This window comes from Sarcophilus harrisii, chromosome 4 (assembly GCF_902635505.1).
Source record: "Sarcophilus harrisii chromosome 4, mSarHar1.11, whole genome shotgun sequence".
NCBI lineage: Eukaryota > Metazoa > Chordata > Mammalia > Dasyuromorphia > Dasyuridae > Sarcophilus > Sarcophilus harrisii.
In genome coordinates this window covers 411,486,559-411,504,585 of record NC_045429.1, presented here as the reverse complement: position 1 = coordinate 411,504,585, position 18,027 = coordinate 411,486,559, and the positions used below count along the sequence as shown (strand labels likewise).

General features: G+C 43.5%; 1 protein-coding gene and 1 long non-coding RNA gene across 2 annotated transcripts; both read left to right on the top strand.

Moving 5' to 3' along the window:
* The first annotated feature begins 1,244 nt into the window (after positions 1-1,244).
* On the top strand, positions 1,245-7,086 carry LOC111720739. Its single transcript, XR_004234265.1, has 5 exons — positions 1,245-1,892; positions 2,808-2,956; positions 4,371-4,458; positions 4,581-4,653; positions 6,407-7,086. It is a non-coding gene; the product is annotated as an uncharacterized LOC111720739 (long non-coding RNA).
* Positions 7,087-11,631: 4,545 nt separating this feature from the next.
* On the top strand, positions 11,632-16,962 carry LOC100927944 (glutathione S-transferase Mu 3). Its single transcript, XM_023503439.2, has 8 exons — positions 11,632-11,773; positions 12,568-12,643; positions 13,445-13,509; positions 13,651-13,732; positions 13,822-13,922; positions 15,802-15,897; positions 15,980-16,090; positions 16,532-16,962. The coding sequence occupies exons 1-8, from the start codon at positions 11,738-11,740 to the stop codon at positions 16,625-16,627; spliced, it is 663 nt and encodes a 220-aa protein (XP_023359207.1). The 5' UTR covers positions 11,632-11,737; the 3' UTR covers positions 16,628-16,962.
* The last annotated feature ends 1,065 nt before the right edge of the window (positions 16,963-18,027 follow it).

Sequence of the window (18,027 nt, the reverse complement as noted above, 5' to 3'; positions counted from 1 at the left end):
CTACTTCTGAAGTTCAGTACAAAGGAGATTGCACCTGGGCTAGATGCCCAGCTCACTCACTTACCAAATTATATGACCTTGGGCAATGATTTAAGCTAGGCTCAGCTCAGATCATTCAAATGAAATGTTAAATAACAAGAGAAAACTATACATGAGTAAGTCTTCACAGTTCAAATTCTTCCTCAGACACTGTGACCCTGGACAAGTTCTTTTGTCTCTGCTTGCCTCAGTTTACTCAACTGTAAAATTAGGATAATAATAGTAATAATAAAAATAGGATAATAATCTCTCAGCGTGATTGTGGGGATTAAATAGGATAATATATTTTTTTTAAAAACACAGCACAACATGGGACACTCAGTAGGTGCTTAATAAACACTTGTTTCCTTCCTTATTTCCAACTGGCCCCCATCCGGCTATTCCACGGCCAGGATTTTGGGAGGAAGAGGCAGGGATGATAGGATAGAGAATCCTTTTCAGCCTGGATGTGAACAGAATTAAGTGAAAAGATCCCCATTTGTAGCTCATTAATTTCATCTGCATCTTCTTCCCACCCTTTCCCCATGAACATAATCTACAGAAGAGGATAAAGGAACAAGAGGACATAAGGTTTAAAATTTCCTGTGTTTCAGGAGACTTCTTGGAGCCAGAACCTTGCCAGCAGTTCGATGACCACCTTTATGGACCCTGATTATTACAAGTCCCGATATTTCAACTTGAACAAGTATCATGAATTACAGATCCTGAACCAGAGAGACAGCCAGTATCCAGCTAGAGAAATGGTAACTACCCAAAGGAGGAGACTCAAAAGTGGGGCTAGATGGCTAGAAAGGGGTGGGATAAGGTACGATAACAAAGAAAGGACTCTAGCTTACCTGGGACCTTTTCCTCCTTTCCTGGGAATGCAATAAAGCTTGAGGATGGGAAGGAATAGAAAGGCATTTATTGGTCTAAGGCTGAGTCACGGCTGATTGGAGAACCAAAGTGGAGATTTCCAAGACTGGAAAGATCCTAGAAACAGAGTACAGGGCTGGGACTAAATACCTGCTCAAAGTCAAGGGCTCCTTCTTGGGTATAGGAGATCCTGATTCATGTCAAGGATGATATCATTATATTTGTGAAAAAGGTGATGGAAAAAAGCAAGAATGGAGGACAGTCACCGGGTGAGAATTGAAGTCATGGATTGGGGGGGGGGGGCACTTAGAAATGATAATTATCACTGGAAATTTAAAAAAACGCTTTAAGGTATAGAAGCTCCTTGCATGCATGATTTTATTTACTTCTCACAATAAGCCTTCAAGGTAGACACAGAAGGGTGGAGTGAATATGAGGGTTTAGAGGTGAAGAAATGTACACTCAGAAATGAGGGAAAGGGTACCTGGGAAGTGCTCTATGTGAACTATCCCTTTCCACCTTCCCCCTCACAGTACAGCTCCCACTCCCCCAGTACATAGACTACTTCCAGAAGATCAAATATGCCTTCAATCTCTTGGTAGGTCAACCCTTTGTAGGAAGAGTCCTGGAGCCAATCTCCTCCTCTGGGTTTCTTCCCTTCCAAATCCATTTCCACCTCATCCTTCACCCACCCCCATTATGAACTCTACTTCTTCTCCATAGCTTCTTTCCAAAATCAGCTCCTACCTCTTAGCCTTCTTCACTCCAAAATCCATCACAGTACCCCTATGTTGCCCCCTCTATTGCCTGGGTTTCCAGTGAGTTGGCCATTCACAAATAGAGAATGGTGTCCAATCACTTCCATTCCCTCTCTGGAGTATTTGGCTGTAGGAGGAGGGGGGGTTACCTTTTTGTGTCCCCAGGGGAAGACAAGCCACTTCCTGGAAGAGTCCAGTGTCCGAGAATTAGTCTTCAGCTTCTTCCAGTCTCTGGAATATGTGAGTATGAATGTCAGAGGTGGTCAGTGAATATGATAGAAGGAGGAGATGGCGGGTGGGGGGGAGGAAGGGGGCAAGGAGGAAAGAATTGAAATCCAGGAGAAGTGGACAGAAGGCTAATTTGAACAAAGCAAAGCAAAAATGATGAGCCAGGGCAGAGGATGGAAGTCAAGGGCAGAGGATGGAGGAGAAGGGCAGAGGATGGAGGTCAAGGGCAGAGGATAGAGGTCAAGGGCAGAGGATGGAAGTCAAGGGTAGAGGATGGAGGTCAAGGGCAGAGGATAAAGGTCAAGGGCAGAGGATGGAAGTCAAGGGTAGAGGATGGAGGTCAAGGGCAGAATTGGTATCCCTCTCCCATACCCTTTCCTCCTTCTTGCCCGAACATCTTCAGATTTTCAGGGCAATGATGATTTTGAGAAAAGAAATCATTCTAAAAAATCTTTGCAAAGAGAGTATCCTTTTTCACACCAATTCTTGTTTTGAAAAAACTATAATCCCCAGAGCTAGACAGAGCTACAGAACCAAGCCATTGTCTTTGATACCAAGAACTCCTAGAGATGAGACAGAAATATGTCAAGGTAAAAAGTCTTCATGGGCAGACTTGGGAAGAAAGTAGTCACAGGATGGTAAGAATCTCTGAACATGCTTACACATGAGTATCTTGCATTTATATAGTGCCTTACAGACCATACCTTGTGAAGTAGCTATGGAGAGAGTGACCCCTCCATCTTACAGGGGAGGAAACAGATTCAGGCCCCACACTACTTTTGTGTCTTTTTGACCCAAGAGGATGCTATCATCCCTCTTGTAGGCAAGCATAGGACCTTAAAACAGAGATAAGCTTAAGGATATCTAATTTGGGTTGGGGAAGTAGTATTTCTAATGCTTTCTTCCATACCTTCTACCATCTCCTAGGTCATTTATTATTGCCCTGACAACACCCTGCCAAAACAGATAAACTCTCCCTTGCTGACAGACAATGCCATAAATTTACTGAAAATGAACCTGAAACCAAACCAGATTACGTACTGGAGAGAATTTGGAAATGCTTGGACTAAATCACGGTGAGACCTGGGCCCAGTGATTCCATTCTGACCACAACACTGTAGAATTTTCAATCTGAATGGAAATTTAGGTATAATTTAGGCCACCTCCCTTGCAAGCCCCTACTCCCAAGCCTATTTTTCAGATTAAGAAACAGAGGTCCATAGAAATGATATTATCCTCCTAATTAATGGCAGCCAGTCTCCCATAATACACCACATTATTACTTTCAAATTCCTTCCCTGGGGAACTTTAAGGTAAACACAGAAAGCTGAGCTGAATATGAGGGTTCAGAGGTGAGAAATGTGTACTCAGAAATGAAGGAAGGAGAACCCTAACCCTAAATCTTATTTTGCTAGAATCATAGAATCTCAGAGCTGAAAAAGATCCTGGACATTATCTAGCACCACCTTCCCTCACCACCACCTCCCTCCAGGGGCAGAAATGTATCCAATTTGTTCCCGAAGAATTAGGTACAAAATGAGAAAGACTTAGGATAATTTTTGCCACTTTTCTTTCTGGTAGATATGTGGAGGAGGCACGTAGAGCTATCCATCTTCACAGTATCTTATTTCAGAAACAAGGACAAAAATGTTGCCATCTTTCTCTTGCTGAAACTATGGGAAAGTACATAATTGGACATAGTAATGAGGGCATTTAAAAATGCAGTTTGGATAAAGTACCAGCCCTGGAGTCAGGAATACCTGAATTCAAATGTAACCTCAGATACTTAACTAGCTGTGTGACCCTGAGCAAGTCACTTAATCCCGATTGCCTCCAAAAATAAAAAAATAAAATAAAATAAAAGAGGGGGGGGGAAAGAATAGATCATAGGCAAATATTGTCTCAGAAATGAACAAATCTGTTTATATGAAATCATAAATTTGGGGTTAGAAAGAGCCTTGTAGATGAGCCAAGGATTCTTAAGTCTGTAGTCTGTGAATTTGGGTTTGGGTTCTTTTTTCATAATTTGATAATTTTTCAATACCATTGGTTTTCTTCATTATCCTATGTATTTCATTGTGTTCATTTAAAAGCATTCTTCTGAGAAGAGGCCCATAGGTTTCATCAGACTGCCCACAGAGACCAGTATACACAAAAGAGTAGAGAACTCTCACTCCATACTCAGTCCCTCATTTTATAGAGGAGGAAACCAAAATGTAGTGATTTTTCAGCCCGTGCTCACATGGCCAGTAAATACAAATAAGGGATGGGATTTGGATCCACTCCAAATCCAGAACTCTCCACTGTACCCCACCTTCTCTCCCTAGTTGTTGATTCTCCCTTTGTGCTTTGTTATGAATCTTTAATGCATTTCTCTGTTCTGGGAGGAGGATTCTGGGTACATTAAACAGGTAACTGATATCTTCCAAGGACCCTCTAGTGTGAGACCAGTTTGGTAGGGTGAATACTAAGATCAGCCTCTTTCTGTAGAAACTCTTGGCCAAGTGAATGCAGACCCCCGGCCTACATACCCACCTTTTATGATGGCTGGAAGCTCCCCGAAATTGAGCCAGTCAAGGTAAGTTAGAGTTCAGCATTGCAGGGGGGTGAGGGGGTGGAGCAGGGAGGAAGCCCTTCATATCTGGAGAAAGAAATGGGAGCACAAGCACTGTACCTGACATCAAATCCCTTTTATCCAAGGCTTCCACCCAGACTCCCTCGGCTTCGAAGTTTTGACCAGATTCCTACTCCCCTGGGTCAAGCCCTCCGGCAGGTATATATTAACCTGTGTGTTTGCATGTGTATATGTGTATGAATCTGGGTCTGTCTGCTTATAGATGGAGAGAGAAGATGAAGAATGCCAGGGAAGAAGAATAGAGACAGCTGTAGAAGCTCTTTAGGAATTGGTCTGGGCTTTGAATGGCCCAGGGGCCACTTCCTAGAAACCCGGGGCTGCTCCCCTGATTTCATTCACGTCTGTTACAGGTCTACAACTCTACCTCCCTCTAGGAGCCTATCGGCTCAAGGATCCAAGACAGTGGGGACAGGTCTTTCACCGGCCTGGGGAAAATGGTAGTGTGCTAAACACTTAGAGCCCAAATCCCTAAAACACTGTAGAGCAAAGCATTCGTTTTAGAGTCAGATAATCTGCATTCAAATCCTAGTTATTCCATTTCCTGTTTATAACATCAGGTTTCTTCATTTGTAAAATGATAGTATTGGACTCAAATGAACATTCAGGTGCTTTCTAGCTAGAATCTAGAATCCTATGGTTGTTTGCTCTCCATATGTCTATCTCTGTGTTTTTGTGTCTCTCTGTCTGTCTGTCTCAGTCTCTCTGTGTATCTTTATGTGTGTCTCTCTCCAAGTCTCTTTCTGACTCTCTGTCTCTCCTCCTCCATCCCATTCCCTTCCTCTCTCTCCCCTTCCCCTACCTATCTTTCTTTCTTACTTTCTTTCTCTCTCCCCTTGTCCCTCCCTTCCTGCATCTCTCCTTCCTTGAATGGAGCATCACTGTGCTTCAAGGACACTAACTGCTGTCCTCTTGGGGAACGAGCAGACAATGTTCTCAGAGTTAGAACAAGCTGTCCTCTGCCCCCATACATCTTGACCCTTCCTTAGCTAGTGTCCCCTGCCCCCATAGTCTAGCAAATGAAAATAGCCTCATCTGCCTGGCCTACTGACCTGTAGGTAGGGGGGAAGAAGCCAAATTCCCAGCCAAAGGACAGTCACACAGGTTTCTAAAAATTTAAAGAGGGACTTTGGAAATCCTTAATAACTCCAGCTTTCCCATCAAGGACCCAAACCTTTAGGCTTCTCCCTGTCCTCTTCTTGAACCCCATCATTATACATAGGGGGCACGAGGCAAAGCAACCTAGAAGCCACCCCCCCCATAAATCTCCCAGGTGCTGAGAAGACTGAAGCAGACAGATCAGATCTCTGACTGTCCCAGGCTAAGGAGCCCCATCTCTCACCCACTATCGAGGCCCTTCCTGGAAGCCCAAGAACTCTTCCTTCACTCTTCAGCCTCAGACTCTTCTAGATGTTCCCACAAATATGAGCCCTACATAAGTTTCATAGTAAACATGTACTGAGCTGTAAATGGCACAAGGCAGGGTACTGGAGGTCAGCCATTTATCTTGGTCATTGCTAACCCAGACCCTTCTATAAGCTCTCAACCCATCCCAATCCCCACTAACCCGGCAAGATGAGATGCTCAGGAAAGCAGTGAGCCAGCTCTTAGAGGACTAGATCCAGGTCTGTTGCTATGAGAGTGTGCATGGAGGGAGAGAAGCGTGATTATATGGGCCCTCTAACCAGTGTAAGATTGTTCTGCTGTGAGTGTCAGGGCCCAGCCATAAATCCCTGGGAACCTTTGGGGGGAAGGCGGTGTTGGTGCAGGCTCTGAGAAGTAACACCATATACAACTGTATAATGTTAGGTACACACACACAACTATATCTAAGCAACTACCCATAGGAAGACCACCATGAGGGCTCATTCTTTATATTCCCTTTCCCTTCCAGACAGTTGCTAAGGACCAAGGAGAGCAACAGATTGGAGGACACCCCTTTTCTCCCACTCCCATTTCTCACAGTTGGAAATTTCTCTTCTGTTCTTCCACTCTTCTGCTCTGAAGTTGACCCACCCTGTTTTTTCACTTTGTCCCAGAGAAGAAAGACAAGAAGATTTCAAAATCTCTAAAATTTCCCAAAGGAACCTCAGGAGCTTTGCACTCCAGTCTATATTTAAAGGAATGTCTGTGACAGTATCCCTTACCCAGGGGCTTAAAGACCTCCATTGAGGGGAAGTCCATTGCCTCTTGATGAAGCTCATTCTGCTTTGAGCCAGCTTGATTATGAGGAATCTTTTTCTAACATCAGCTTAAATTTGCTTTTTTACATCTCAGACCTCTTATCTTTAGTTTAATCTATAGGATCAAATGGAGCTAGATTGTCTCCCCCTTCTTTCTTTTCCAGGATATACCTTCCCATCCCCTTCAACTCATTGTCACATGAATTCAAATCGACCGCCTTCACCATTCTGGTTGAGGCAAGAGGTGATGGCTTTCATTCCTGACTCTTAATAAGACCTAGAGTCATCCCTCAATTTTATATATCTTTTCTTCTCACTTGTATCCAACCCCAAATTCTGGCATTTATCCTACTTTTCTCCCTTTCCCTGTTCCTCCCAATAAACCAATGTTCCTAATCATCTCAACTGGGTCTGGTTCTTTGCTTTTTGGCAGCCTCAAGGGCATCAAAGAAAAGGGTCAATGGCATTGTGCTATTAAGATTTGTATGAGAATTCCCTTCATAGTCTATCTCTAAGAGTTGTGAGTCATAACTGAGAATTTATAGTCCATACAGTCATTATTTTGACTTTGAAAACATCCCCAGACTAAGAACATGACACTTCTTGGTGTCTTTGTCCCCCTGATCTTTGTCTCATGGTACAAGGAGAGATTTTAGGATAAAGTAATTCAACTCTCTGCTTTGTAAATGGGAAAAGTTAAAATTAAGGAGCTTCAGTACCCAACTAGTGCCAGTTCCAGGGCAAAACAGTGACCAATCCACCTTCATAAGAGAAACTGACAAGAATATTAAATCTGAAATAGACTTTCCCCACCTTCATTCTTTTTTGGAAAGTAGATTGTTTCTTCCCCCCTAAAAATTAAAGTAGGATTATAGTCAGAAATGAGTGTGATAGAAAAATAAAGAGTAGCAATGATGTTTTTTAAAAAGGAAATTGACAACCTTGGTCCCTGGTAAAAAATGAATCAATCACATCTCCTTCCTTTTGGTACAGACTGCTGTTAGATACTTGGTCAGCCTCAGTCACTATTTTGCTAAACTGATCTTTGTTACAAGGTAAGACTCAACACTGTAGAAGTAGGGAATATCAAAAAATGATTGTGATGTAAAAAATAGAATGCATGATAAAGTTTTTTTTTTCTTTTCCTTAAAGAAAGGAAACCAACAAGATCATAGATTTAAAATTGGAAGAGAAGTCGGGAATCACATAACCTAAGCACCTCTTGGGGGAGTGAGGGGAGAGGAACAGAGGTTAAGTAACATGCCCATGGCCACTTGAGTAGTGAATGACAGATCCAGAATTCAATTGCAGCCCTCTGATTCCAAATCCCATGCACCTCACTGTCTTTCCAAAGCCCACTGTGGGAACTAACCTAGAGAAAGTACGAGAATTTGAGGTGTAACATAATCAAAGCTAAGGACCTAAGTAAGATCAGCCTTTCAAAAACATGGCCAGACAATCAGAAGATCACAGTACGTAATGTCAAATCCCAAAAATACAAGGAGCAACAACTAGAAACATGTTGTCTTTTCTTAATCTAGGAAATGGCCCTCACAGGCTAATGGTTACGAATTGTGGAGATAAAAAGGATGTGAGTAAGACATGGGGGAGGAAGATGATGATACAAAGTTCTAGCTGCTTGAGCAAGTTTTAAAGGAGCAGCTGGGACTTTCCCATTTAGGTCCTCAATAGCCCCCCCCCCCCACATTCTCTCCTCTTTATTTTAAGTAAAATTGAAGTCTTCCTTTCTGAATGATAGATTCACCTGCTCCTGATCCCCAAATCTCAGGGGGACAGGAGAGGTGATTGCTTTTCATTCCTCTTTTTCTGAGTCTGAGACAACTAAGGGGTATGTCAAATAAACTGCCCAAATCGAAGTTAGAAAGCCCGGAGTTCAAATCCTACCTCAGAGACTTGATTAACTATGTAGTCAGCTTCAGACTCAGTTTCTTCATATATAAAAGGAGTTTAATAATATGGTACTTATCTCACAGGATTCTCATGAGCATCAAATGAAGAAAACCATGTAAAGTATTTTGTAAACCTTAAATATATATATATATATACATACATATTAATTGTATATACTTATTTACACATTTTATATATAATGTATATTTTATACATAATTATGTATATATGTATAACCATATATATATATATATACACACATACACATATATATACAGAGAGAGGGGTGAGGTGGCAGGGTGTATGTGGTATGTGTATGTATATATTTATTTGATAAAGACATCAAAACAATTTATAGTCACATGAAAAATGCTCTAAATCACTATTGATTAGAGAAAACAATTATGAAAACAATGTTGAAATATCATTTTATATCTATCATATTGGTTAAAATTATCTAAGGGGAAAACAACAAATATTGAAAGGGATTAGAAGGATGGAAAAACTAGGACACTAATTCCACTGTTGGTAGAACTGTGAACCGATCCAATCATTTTGGAGGGCAATCTGGAATTATGCCCAAAGAGGTATTAAACTGCCTCTATCCTTTGACCTAACAATACAACCATGAGATCTATTTCCCAAGATAATTCAGGGAAAAGTAAAGAACCTATATGTTCTAAAATATTTATAGCAGCTCTCTTTGTGGTGGCAAAAAACTAGAAGTTGCAGAGATACCTGTCACTGTGGAATAGCTGGACAATTTGTGGCATATGATTGTGATAAAAGACTACTGTGCTATAAAAAATGATGAATTTGATGATCTTAGAAAAATATGGATAGAAATGCATGAAATAATGAAGAACAAAATAAGCAGAAATATGGGACAGCTGGGTGGCACAGTGTATAGCGCACCAGCCCTGAAGTCAGGAGGACCTGAGTTCAAATTTGACCTCAGACACTTAATACTTCCTAGCTGTGTGACCCTGGGCAAGTCACTTAATCCCAATTGCCTTAGTGTAAAAAAGAGAGAGAAAAAATAAGCAGAAACAAGAGAGCAATATTGTTTTAAGAAAAACTTTGAGCAAATAAGTAATTTTGACTATTATAAATACCCACATTAGCTAGAAAGGATCTATAAAGGAAGATGTTACTTACTGCAGAGAAAGAAGTGATAAATATATGTGTGTATATCATTTTAATAGATTTTTATTTTTCCAAATACATGCAAAGATAGTTTTTTTTAATATTTTGAAATATTTAGGGGACCTGACTTCCAATCCTGAATCTACCACTTATTAATCATGTAATTTTGTATAACTTTACACAAACCACTTAACCATACTGTCTTACTTTTCTCATCTTTAAAATGAGGATTATGCTACCTAACATTATATATGAAAGCTGAAAGAGTGTGATACAATGGAAAGAACCTTGGGCTCGATTCCCACCTCTACCTGAATCACAAATTCCCTGGGCCATTATTTCTTCATTTGCAGAATAAAAGAGTTGGACTAGACGCCTTTTAAGGTCCTTCCCAGCTGTAGGTCTATAGCTCTATGACTCAAAGCTACCTTGCATGCAGGAGGTGTTTATTAAATGTCTAGTCAACTTAAAACCTGGAAATTATGGTAAAGTACTATAAAGATATCTAATGTACCTGCTATCCTATCCTACTTCCTTGAAATTCTTCTCCTGTGTTCCATTACATGAATTATCTGGGTTATCCTCTACCCTACTTGCCCCCAAACATTGGCGTTCCCCAATGCTAAATCCTTGCCCTTTTGTTCTTCTTTCTTCTGTACCTCAAAGATACTGTTGTTCCCATAATGCCCATATGAGATGCTAAACATAAGAATCAGAGAGACCTGACTTCCAGTGTCAACTCAAGTTGAGCAAGTTACTTAACTTTTTTCATCCTTATCTATAAAATGGGGATAATCATTGCTTTAATAACTCACTGGGTTTTTGTGAGTATCAAATGAGATAATATTTATAAGTCCTTTGCAGACATTACAGATCTATATAAATGCCAGCTATTATCACTTGTATAGAGATATCTTTAGGTTGTCAAAAAGCATTTGAGAAAGTCCCCCAGCCAGGCGTTTGGATCCCCATCTGGCACAGGGAGGCTATTGCCCCTTTGTGGTCATTTTCATTGCATCTCCATTCCCCATCCTCCACTCAATTTGCCAAAGTGATCTTTCTAAACTGAGCTCTGATCGTGTCACTCCCCTGCTAGGCGAATTCCACTGATTCCTATTACTTCTAGTATCAGATATAAAGTCCTTTGGTTTTCAAAACCCCTCATAACCTGGCCCCTCTCCACCTTCCAGACTTTACCCCTTAAATCCTCCTATAACACCATGATCTAGACTCCGGCCTTCTGGCTGTTCTCCCACCACAATGGAATTCCCCCTTTCTAGGCTTTTCACTTACTGTCCCTGGTTCCTGACATGCTCATTCGCTGGAGCTTTGGCTCCTGTCTCCTTCGAGACTCAGACCAAACCCCATGGTGCAGGAGGTTTCCCTTGCTACTGCCTTCTCTCGGGGACAGCCTCCCGTTTGCACTATACACCCTGGTATATTAAAAAATTGTTTACATGTGATCCCCTCCATTAGAAAGTGAACTCCCGTAGGGGGCTTCCATCAGAAGCCCCCCTTTTTTGCATCCGCAGCTCTTGGCACGGTGCCCACTGGCACTTAACATACGTTTACGGACTGACCCACTCATTTTCCCCAAGCTCAGGGCTCTAGGATTGAACACTTGTTCTATTCATCTTTGCCCTAGGAACCCCTTTCTGCCAAAGAGATAGGATCAGAGGCTCATTGTCAACACCCCGAGGAACCCCAACCCTAACCCAGGGCGTACGTTCTAGGTGCTAAGAAAGTCGGGGTGTCCGAAGGGACTGGGTGGTTTCAGGACTTGGGTCGCTTGTAGCCCGCATACTGCCCTGCCCCCAAGCTCGGGACTCCAGCCTTGGCCTGGAACTTGGGGCGGGAGGCGGGGGATGGAGAAGGGGAGGAGACTGGATCTGCCCACCTCCCACTGGACCGGCCCCCTTCGAGCTGGAGATAAATTTCTCCGCGTCCCTCTCGAGTTCAGTTTCCTGAACCACCTTGTTGACAACATGGCTATGATCTTGGGCTACTGGGACATCCGCGGGGTGAGCGCTCTCCCAACCTCGGGACGGGGAGAAATGGGGGGCGGGGGGAGACGAGAATAGTAGGGAGAGGGAAACCAAGAGGTCTGGGTTTTCCAAATCTTCCCCGGGGCCCCCACCTGAGCCCGGATCCCCCTTTGAGAGCAAGAGGGAGTGTGCGCGGTGGCTGCTGCAGCTGCTATTGCGCCCCCACCCCTAACTGCTCCCCAGATCTCCCCCTTCGAGTGACCGAGAGAGGCAGGGAGAGCCTCCCCACCTCCCTCCTGCAGCCAGTTTTAGGGTTCGGGATACGAGGGCAAAATCGGATTGGGGAGGATCTGGGGAGACGGCCTCTCTTAGCGAGTGCATTTCGACCCTCTCCCCTTTTCTTGGAGGGGCTCCTTCCTGCATAGGGTCATTTGCCTTGCAAGCGAAATCAACTTCCAATCCCACCCCCAATCCCTCCCTGTAAGCTACCAGCACTTCCGGGCCCCACTTTGCTACCATTCCCTTTACAGACTTTTACCACACTTTTACTACATTTTCAGTAGCTTAAAACTACCCTAAGACTTGGGGGACTTATACGATGGGCTTTGGCTCAGCTTGTGTCCTAGTGGAGGCGGGGGGAGAATGCAGATCTGCAGCTCCGGGGGTGGGGGGATCGGGGTCCCACAAAAGTTAGGGCTCCAAAACTTATTCCTCAGAGCAGTGGTAAATGAGAGTGGCCTGATGAGGTTTGGGGGATGTGCCAAGAGAAGAAACATGATCACTGAGAGGGAGTCTCCACTACTTACCCCGACTGTCTTCCTTTTCCTCAGCTGGCCCATGCCATCCGCCTGCTCCTGGAGTACACGGATTCTAATTATGAGGAGAAGCTGTACCGTTGTGGGGAAGGTGAGTTAAGAGAGAAGGGAGCTCTCAATGAAATGGGCCAGTCTCTGCCAGGCCCTGCCTGCCCCTTGCCTGCAGTGTAGTTAAGAAGGAGCTCTGGACTTCTTTAAGAAGGGGAGCAGCAAAAAAGGCCAAAGTCCTTCTGTGACTTGGAGCCTGGCAAAGGTGCCCAAGTTAAAAATGGCTCTTTGCAAGACAACTCTGATTTGGGATACCTACCAAGAGGGCAGAGTTAGAAATCTGGGTCTAGCTTTTGTCCTGATTCCTCAGACCTAGAAGAAGCTTCTCAGGTGGAGTCTTGATGGGAAGGGTCTAGAGTGACCCCTTTTTTGTTCTAACCTTGTGGAGAAGAATTATTTCAGGGATTAACACGGTTCCCCTATAGCTAGTGGTGTGTGTGCACTCAGTGGGGGTGAAAGTGGAGTCTGGCTGGGTGCATAACTCATGACTGGGCTCCACTGGCCCTCTGCCAACATTGGTGTGCCCACTCGGGGGCCTGCCCCTTCCCGTTCTAAATCGATGATCCTGTACTCCGGACTGGAATTCAGTCTTGCTTTTGTAGGCCACGGTAAGAAGTTCGAGGAGGGTAGAAATATAGGGGATTTGAGGCAAATAATAATTCCCTAAACTGAGGAAATAGCCCATCTTCCCTAGCTTATTATTCCTTTAGTCTAGCTCTAAGCAGAACAGGCTGGCCCTTCCAGGCCTGGAACCAAGCCTTCCATTGCCTTCCCATGTGGGATATTGGTGAGAAAAAGGCAGAATTTGGAAGAGGTTTAGAGTTTCTGCTTTTCTTCTTCCCAGCTCCCGACTATGACCGAAGCCAGTGGTTGGATGTGAAGTTCAAGCTGGGCCTGGACTTCCCTAATGTAAGTGTCTGCATCATGGACTTGTCCATTCTGCTTGTCTTTCTCTGTCTTGGCTTAGATGGGGCTTAGATGGGGGGCCTTGTGGAGATTTAGAGCGCTGGTGCAGACTGTTTGACTGACCTGTTCCTATTCTTCTTCCAGCTGCCATACCTTATTGATGGGGAACATAAGATCACCCAGAGCAATGCCATCTTGCGCTACATTGCCCGAAAGCACAATATGTGTAAGTTGTGGTAGAGGGGTGGTAAAGGAAGTCCCAAGGTCTCCAAGGCTGGGATGATGAGGGTAAGTTCTCCTCCTGCCTATTTGCAGGTGGTGAGACTGAGGAAGAAAAGATTCGTGTGGACTTGCTGGAGAACCAGGTCATGGACTTCCGTATGCAGCTGGTTCGGGTCTCCTACAACCCAGATTTTGTGAGTTTTCCCTGCATAAATTGGAATGGGGGGAGATTAGGAGTGAGGACAGGAATCAGGGTCTGTGGATCCCAAAGACTTCCTTCTTCCTGATCCTAGTGTTTCAGGGGCTTTTCAGATCTGAGGGCCTCACCTAGGAGTTGTGATTCTTAGGTGTTCTATTGGTAAATCATTCTGAGATGATTTACTCCAAGCCCACAATCAAGCTTCAGCTCCCACATCATTGTGGAGAGAGAATATTTTCTGGAGATAAGGACTCTGGGGCGGTGGTAATCTGCCCTTAATATCAGCTAACCTCCTGTCCCAGTTCTTTGCTCCTACAAGAAAACTTCCATTGTCCCACTTGGATTCTTCCCTTAGGTCCACTGAGGAAGGGGCTGCAAATTACACTTTTCCCCTATCTGGGAAAGAAGCACATAATATAAGGGGGAATAGATGAGAGAGGCCTATTTAATGATTGTTAGTGCTCTAAACCAAAGCTTCTTAAACTGTGATTTGTAACCCCCTGTGGGGTCTTATAACTGAATGTAGGGGTTGCAAACTTATGATTTATTGTCAGTAAATGTTTGATGTCTATACCTATTTATATACCTATATACCCAGAGTCACAAAAAAAAATTTGTGGATGAAAAGGGATCACAAGTAGAAAAAGTTTGAGACAGGAAAGGCATGTTTTAAAAGAATAAATGTGGGAAAGTTTTATAAGGTTACAATGCATATTTAAAGCACACTTTTTTGCACTAATGGAGAACATTTACAATACTTTGTCCTTCCTTTGAGGTCCCAATGGGCATCCTTCCTTCTCCCATCCTGCTTTTCCAAACTCTGCGGTCCAGTTTATTTGTCTGACTCATACCCACTAACCAGGTCCTCCTATGAGAACTAACTTCTTCACATCTCATCATCATCATCCCTGGAGCCTCTCTGCTTGGTATCAGTTCCCTCCACCAGGCAGCTTGCTATCTTTTTTCTTTTAAAACCATCACCTTCCAGATGGCCGGCCATTCTATCAGGATCGTAGATTTGAAGGTGGAAAAAACCTTAGAGATTGTTCATTTTATAAATAAGGATCTGAAGCCTAGTGAAGTTATAAGAATAATTTGTGTCATATGCCATTTCAAGGTCCCCCTTGTTCCCCAACTCAACAAGCATTTATTAGGCACCTATTATGTGCCGGGCACTAATGTCTCAGCCCACATTATCAAGCTGCATGGGATGGTGTAGATTAGTTACACTAGAGGTGAGGTACATTTTAAAATAATTGTAGGTAAGAATGTATCATAGTCATTTTTTTAGAGATATGGTGCAACAAAGTTCATCTGTTGTGGAGCTAGAACTTGATCCTCATTAAAAAAAAAAATAGGTTCTGTTATTACTCCCATTATGCCTTTGGAGAAACTGAGTCTGAAAGTGCTTCAGTGACTTGCCCCATACAGTAAGTGCCTGAGATATCACTCATGAAGCCTGCCTTAATGCCTTAAGTGACTTGCTGCTTATGGTGAATCAACTTCTTTGTAGAGTTGAGCACCTTGAATCTCTTTCCCAACCAAGCTATTTCCTGATTCCAGTTATGAGCACCACCCACATCCCTTTTGCTAAGTCATCCATCCTTCAGGTAACCCCGAGGGAATGTTCTTACCAGAATCCTATAATTGGTTTCATAATGGAAAGGGAAAAAGCGCACCTGTGGTATTACTGTACAATGCAATTTTCTATCAAAGATAGGGGAAGGTAAGGCTCTCATTCCTCCTTAGTGCAGAGGGTGCCAAGGGAGCCAATTTTAGGGCAGGTGCAAGGGAGCTTTCCCATGGTGCTACTCCCTGAGAAGAGATCCAGAGGAAAAAGCAACATAGTGACTGTTTCTTCCCCTCTGATCCAGGAGAAACTGAAACCTGAATACTTGGAGCAGCTCCCAGGGCAGCTGAAGCTCTACTCCCAGTACCTGGGAAAGCGGACATGGTTTGCAGGGGACAAGGTAGGAACCGGGGAAGGAAGAGAAGGGTCTTATTCCCTAGGGACTTCAGGTCCTTTCAATCTATGGCATTTTCCCACCTTAGATCACTTTTGTGGACTTCCTCGTGTATGATGTCCTAGACCAGAACCGAATGTTTGAACCAAAATGCCTGGATGAATTCCCAAATCTGAAGGATTTCCTTGCCCGCTTTGAGGTAAGAATTCAGCTTTTTTAGCTCTGATGCCAGTCTCCTGGGACAGGTCCAAAGGAGAGCCAGCCCTATCTTCATTATCCTTGTCCCTGGGGGGCAACCTGTGCCAAAGGGTCCTTCCTTTAAACCAAGGTCCTGTAGCTACATGGTAAAATACATGACTCCGTGGTTACTCCGTGGGGATTTTGAAACTTTGAGTAGGTAAAGTGTGTAGTAATCATTTTTATTTTTAAGAGATAAGATATAGTGAAGGACAAAGCAGATCTGTCTTGGAAGCTGAATACTTGAGCTTAACCTTTGAATATCAGTCTTATCTGTAAAATGGGAATAATACTTGCATCCTCAAAAACATTATATCAATAGTGTTTATTACTGTGCTGAAGGAACATGCAAACTGCTTGGAGGTTAAGGTCTTGACTTTCTTTTTCCCTTGTTCCACTCAAGGCTCTGGAGAAGATCGCAGCCTACATGCGCTCGGACAAATTCTATAAGCTGCCCATTAATAACAAGATGGCCAAATGGGCCAACAAAAAAGCTTAGCTGAACCAAGACCCAAGCAGGAGAGGGCCTTTGCACGTGCCCTTCTCTGCTCTGAAGAGACCTGGTTTGCTTGCCAGGCTTCCCCCCGGGTCATACCCTTGCAGTTTCCGGGACACACTTGTGTCTCCCTCCAGCCTGCTCCCCACAGTCCTGACGATGGGTTAGGGGGAGGTGTGGTCACTGAATCAGGGGAAGGGCCTGAGGGCAAGAAAAATGGGTAGGTCCCAATGGGGCTAGAAAAAAAGGACCTAACTCCCTCTCCCACTTCCCTCATCCCTTCTTGCAATCTTGTGAACTCTCTCTGGAAATTAAAAATAAACATGAATTTGTTTGAACTATGTGTACATGTCAGTGGTTGTGGTGAGAGGCACTCCAGGATGAGTATATGAAGAGAGAATGGGATTTCTTCCTGTGGGACTCTTATCTAGTCTGGCAACTGCTGGACTTTCGTGGGGGCAGTCAATAAACATTTATTAAAACACCTACTGTGTACCAAGCTCTTCGCTAAGCACTGGGATAAAAAAAATAAAGTAAAAAAGCAAAAGACAATCTCTATCTAGATCTACAATTTAGTAAGGGAGACAGCAAGCAAAATATGTACAAACAAGCTATATACAGGAGAAACAGAAAACAAATGAGGCAGGCAGCTATCCCCAGTCTCACTGCTCTGGTCCTCTAGCCCTCCCTACTTGGACTACTTAGGCTTGGGCAGGCCCAGCCCAGGGAAGAAAGTGTCCAAAGGTTTGGGGTGCCCCCTGCCCTGGCTTTTGCCCTCCCCATCTTGATCCAACATTAAGCCATTATCCTGAGAACCGAGATATGCTTTGCCTTGGAAAAAGAAATCTAAATCTACTTTAGTCTAGGGTACTGTGGTGCAACAGAATATTAGGCCTAGAGTAAAACAACATAGGTTCAAATCCTGGGTTTTCTATATAAGGGCCATGTAATAATACATCATTTAATATCTCGCTGAATTCCTTCCTGGATGAGTTACTTCTCCCTGAAGGACATTCCACCTAAGCTTTGAATGTGAGCCTTTGTTTAGGAATAGAACGCAGCTAGACCCTATATAATCCAGTTAGCACCTAAACTTTGAGTATGAGCCTTTGGGAATAGAACGCAGCTAGACCCTATATAATCCAGTTAGCACCTAAGCTTTGAATGTAGAGTCTTTGTTTAGGAATAGAACCCAGCTAGACCCTATATAATGCAGTTTCCTACCTAAGCTTTGAGTTAGAGCTTTTGTTTGGGAATGAAACCCAGGTAGACCCTTTATAACCCAGTTACCAACTAAACCTTGAGTGTAGAGTCTTTGGGAATAGAACCCAGCTAGACCCTATATAATCCAGTTACCACCTAAGCTTTGAGTATGAGCCTTTGTTTGGGAATGGAACTCAGCT